This window comes from Mesitornis unicolor, unplaced genomic scaffold, assembly GCF_000695765.1.
Source record: "Mesitornis unicolor isolate BGI_N332 unplaced genomic scaffold, ASM69576v1 scaffold53440, whole genome shotgun sequence".
NCBI classification, from domain to species: Eukaryota; Metazoa; Chordata; class Aves; order Mesitornithiformes; family Mesitornithidae; genus Mesitornis; species Mesitornis unicolor.
The window spans coordinates 3,152-8,207 of record NW_010161371.1 but is presented as its reverse complement, the minus strand read 5'-3'; the positions used below and the strand labels follow the sequence as shown (position 1 = coordinate 8,207).

General features: G+C 36.7%; 1 protein-coding gene across 1 annotated transcript in view; it reads left to right on the top strand.

The window, feature by feature from the left end:
- Positions 1 to 190: 190 nt before the first annotated feature.
- LOC104547025 (centrosomal protein of 76 kDa-like) overlaps positions 191 to 5,056 on the top strand; it is a gene marked incomplete at its 5' end in the record, with an annotated part of 5,535 nt that continues 669 nt past the window's right edge. The window contains 4 exon segments of the mRNA XM_010192572.1: positions 191 to 438; positions 2,331 to 2,497; positions 3,383 to 3,716; positions 4,891 to 5,056. The exon segment at positions 4,891 to 5,056 is cut by the window's right edge and continues 11 nt beyond it. Of these exon segments, the coding sequence (XP_010190874.1) occupies positions 191 to 438; positions 2,331 to 2,497; positions 3,383 to 3,716; positions 4,891 to 5,056 (915 nt within the window).

Here is a 5,056-nt window from a genome sequence, read left to right as displayed (position 1 = left end):
TAGCTCCATTCACCACAACCCTCTGTGCTCACTCATGTCCTATGAGTGATGGAAAAATCTAATTGTACCATCTCTAAATAAGTTGCCTTAATGGTCTCGTGTCTTGATTCTGGGTGTGTTTTAGTGTCTTAATATTTTTGAGTGATATTTCAGGGAGAATAAATCCTATTACAAGAAAAAGACAGTTAAGATGAATCTTTTGTGATATTTGCGTGGCTGGCAAATAACCAGATTTTATGTGTTCAGGATGAAAATGGAGTAAACCGTCCAGTATGTTCATATATCAGACCACTTCGAGCAGGCCGGCTACTGGACACACCTAGACAAGCAGCACGATTTGTCAGTGTCCTGGGTTATGAAAGAGCTGCTGTCATCGGAGGAGGTGGTGGCAAGCAAGAGCAATGGTGCACACTTCTTGCTTTTTTATGTAGAAACAAGGTATGTGAAAACAGTCTCTGTGTGACACAATAGTTGGTATAATATTCTAACTAGTCAGTAATCCAAAACTGGCTGCAAATACATGGATTAAATAATATTGGTATAATTCTGTTACAATAATTTGTTTAAGGTCTTTTCTAAAGAGAAACAGATGTTGAATAGTAGACAAGAAGGCTTTAGAGCAGACTTTCTTTACTGCTATTATTGGGGTCCATTTGTCACTACATCTGTTGGACAATGAGCTTGCTTTTCCTCATTTGCTTTTCTAAGATCTCGTGTAATTATTCAATGAATCCCTGTTAGTGTGTAGGACACTAGTTTAAATTCTGGACTAATCCAGGAAGAGCTGAAAAAGTATATTTTGAATTTATTTTTTTTTAGATGGACTAAAATATACTGACAGTCTTTTCATTCCATTTTTGCAAGATAGGGATTTTCACTAAAAGTTTCAGCCTCGTTCTTGGTGATCTGACACTTGTATTGTATGGCTATAATAAACAAAATAAATTGTAACTTGTTCTGGATTATCGGTCTTCTGTTGTATGAGTAAAAGTAATAGTAATTCCTTTCAATACCTCTTCGAAGTGGTTGATGCTTTTCATTGCCACTGAGATACCTCAGTGTTTGAAAATGGTCACTGATGTGTTTGTGTTAAAAAGATGCATTCTTCTTGACAGCAGGAGCTGTATCTCAGTTTTTAGGCCTGTCTCAAAGACCACACAGAACAGGTATTAGCTGTGAATATCTTATCATATCGTGCATATGTGCCATATAAAGGCACCACTGGCTACCCACTGGTTTTCAGATGGAGATGATGATAGTGACTTTGAGGACTGTTGTGTCTGGAGGCACAGAGAAAGAGAGTTTATGTAGTGGGATGCTGTGTAGAAAATAGCTGATTTTAGCCCCTGAGACACCAGCTGGACCATTATTGTTTTTCTTGTGGCAAGTAATATGGCATTATTAAAGGAACACAGGTTCACTAGAAACTTTTTAAACCTACTTTTCTGCATATTTCCCTTGTACATTATGGTAAGGGAAGATTGTGTTATCTGTGTAATGAACAGGTACATCCAAGAACACTGAATTTTACATTTTCAACATTCTCCATAGTATTTGACTTAGAGTCTGACTCTTCTACTTCTGAATGCTGTGCTTTCTTCATTGCATGAGGAATTTTTATTCTTACTTTACAGCTAACAGTTATAAAGAACTTAAGAGACAAAGGATATTAGACATCATATGCAGAATTTGTTTTCTGTGAACTATCAATGATAGTAATGTATTTATGAAAGAAGTGCTTTTTCTGACTGAAGGGAAAAGCAGCTACACGTGACTTCCAGCTGGTTTATAGCTAGGTCTGTGGGAGAAGTGGCTTTATTTTTGTTTAATTTCTTAACTTCGACAACACATTCAAGTCAGTGAAATAATAGTAGAATTATATTTTATTAACTAAATTTCCTAACTCTGTGAAAATACTGTGTGATTTCTAGTATCACCTCAGGTGTTTGCCTTGTATATGTTTTTACATTCAATTAGAATATTGGTTTTGTCTTAATGGGTCAATAGATTTTGGTTTTGGATTACTTGAAGGCACCTTTATAATCATAAGAAATGTTTTCCAGAATTAATCATATGCTATAGAAATTTATAAATCTTTAAATTTAAATATTTACAAAATATAGTCTATCATCAAAACATTCTACTATTTTAAACTGATTTATTCTATTACAGAAAACTAAAACTTGTCAGGTTTAAACTGTAAAATCCTGACTTCTGATATGAGCTTTAGGTAGATGAGGGAAACATGACTTGTTAAATATACCACTATTTTCTTTAAGATTTTATCCATACCTGTTGCTCAAACCAACTTAGTAATACTTACTGTCTAGGGTGACTGTGAAGATCATGCTAACCTTCTGTGCAGTCTTCTTCTTGGGTTTGGTCTGGAAGCCTTTGTATGTGTTGGAACAAAAGCAAAGGGAGTCCCCCACACTTGGGTCATGACTCATGGAACTGATGGAACGGTTACTTTTTGGGAGAGCTTAACAGGACATAGGTGAGTGAAAGGAATATAAAAAAACTGGACCATGAGTATTGAGGTTTGTGTGGGATATTTTTCTTGTTGTCTTTTTGGGTTTTATCTTTACACTCTGTAATGTAATCCAGGTGACTTTTGGTTTTGAACCATCCTTCTGTGTACTGCTTTTGTTTGGAAAATAACTGGTTCAGTTTAAGGTAAAATACTTCAACAGTTTGTAATATATTTTTGCAGTGGTTTTAATACCGTATAGTAATTGTTTTTTTTTTTTGATTGCATTTGGTGCTTTTGCTGCCGTTATTTGTAAGGAGATGAAGTCTGACACAATTGTTTAGGAACCCATATTTTTTTCTCCCTATTTCATCCATGAAATCAGCGTTACATTACTTTTTCCCGTGCAGAAATCTCTGCAAGTTCTCTTGAGATTCTTTCTCACTTGGGTCATTTCAGAAGGGCACACGTAATTGTTCTGTATTCCAAAGCTTCTAGAACCTGTTATATCCAGTGCTGAAAATAAGCAGTTCTGTTTTATCACTGTTTGTATATCCTATGATTGGCATTTGAAGATTTATTTCTCCAAATGTGATGAATAGTGAGGAAACTGTTATAAGTATGATGTTATAGTTGCAAAATTTAATTGCTATTGAGTATCTGCTTGATTAATCAGCTTATTTTTCTAGATTTGAAGGGGAAAAAAAGCATTATTTCATCGTATGTTATGCGTCTAAAATGTGTATATTTACTTTTCTGTAAATAAGTGAATACCATTTTGGGAAAAAAAAAAGTTTACAAACTTGGCTTCTACTTTTAAAAGAAGAAATAGCTTATATCTGTCCAATCTAATTATTTTTACCTTGCCTTGAAATAAGGCGTATTAATAAGAAATTGCATGTTTTTGACTAGGTACATCCACAGACCTATCAACCCTGATGACCCTCCAGTCGTTGAACAACCCAAGCCACTGTATCCTTACCGCACAATAGGTTGTATCTTCAACCATCAGAAGTTCTTTGGAAATTGTCAGCCCTCTGACGCTGTAGAGGTCTGTGTGTTTGACCTGCATGATGAATCTAAATGGAAACCCATGAGTGAAGAAGCGATAAAATCTGTGTGTTCCCCTGGAGCGACATCTTCAGTTCCCCCTTTTCCTCCTCTGTGCGCTTCTCCGTTAGATGCTGCAGTAACAAGCAACGAGATAGAATTGCAGCTGAGAATCCTGGTCTCTGAACACAGGAAGGTAATACTGTTTAAAGGTTGGCATTGGTCTATGGTGGTAATAAATGTGTATGTTTTTAACTGTATACTAGTTTTGGATAGCCATTTATTAGTTCACATACTCATACCGTTGCAATGTGTTTTCCATCAGCTTTTGCAGAAATGCAGTATGTGAAAAGTGAAATAACTGAAAAACTGGAAGGACCGTACTGACCTAGTTTAGATGTCATAATTTGCAGTGGTGATTAGTAGCTTCATGTGTGGGCCTCTCATCTCCCCACTCTGCCTTTGCTTCTCGTTCTAGGTCTGTGGTCTTCATCTTGCTGGCACCTGCAGACCACCTGTGAGTGGTCTGTAGAAAAGCTAGGAAGATCAAGTCCGGTTGTTAGTGTGCTTTGCCAATACATCATAAATTATTTTAGTCCTTAGATAAAAGCAGACATTCAGCTTTCACGATCTTACTCTGACTGTTTACAAAGTAAAGATACTTCTAGAGGTTAGTTATGTCCTTTGTTGGAATTTCTACTAGACATAATGTGCCAGAAATGTTTCTTCCTGTGTTGAATATGAAGGAGATGATACTTTAAATCCCTGTTAGCTTATGTCTGTTTTTAATGGGGTTTTTAAAGCCCACACAATGCTCAACCTTTGGAATGGCAAATAATTCTCAAAGTATGAGTCTCATGCAGTGTTGAATACATACGTGGTAGATTTTTCTGCTTTTTTGCATTTTGGGGATGGTAGGAGGAAGGTGCATGCACATGAGCATGTGTTCTGGGGAGCCGTTGTGCATTGGTTTTTCAGAAGTGGTTTTCCATGGGAGACACTAGAAAGACCTGAGGTGAATCTTAGTTGATCTTTCCCATATTTCTGCTGCTTATATATGCACTACCTTCTTAGATTTCATGCAGAGATAGTCCAGCTAAAAGATCTACTTATGACTCTGCTGGTCTTGTTTTAGTGTAGTAGTCTAACTTAATTTCTCGATAAATGTTTCGTATTTTGTTGATGGTGTTTGGTTCTTCCAGTTGGTGTGTGAGTCAAGATACAAATCTTGCCGCTTCATGGGTGCGCTTCCATTAACTACAAATTAAAGATTTGTCATGGATTTATTTGAATCTGTACAGTACACAAGCTTAGTCATAGCCTAATGTTCATTCTGCATGGTTGTCATCATTCTGTAACTTGCCTCACAGGACCTTGGCCTTTCTGCTGTTTGGGATGACCATCTGTCCTATCTGTTGTCACCAGCATTAGCAGCCTATGAGCTTGAACGTACTACGGGTGTTTCTGCAGGCAACGAAGAGTTTCAGGATGCTGTAAGAAGAGTGGTACCTGATGGTCACACTTTCAAAGGGTTTC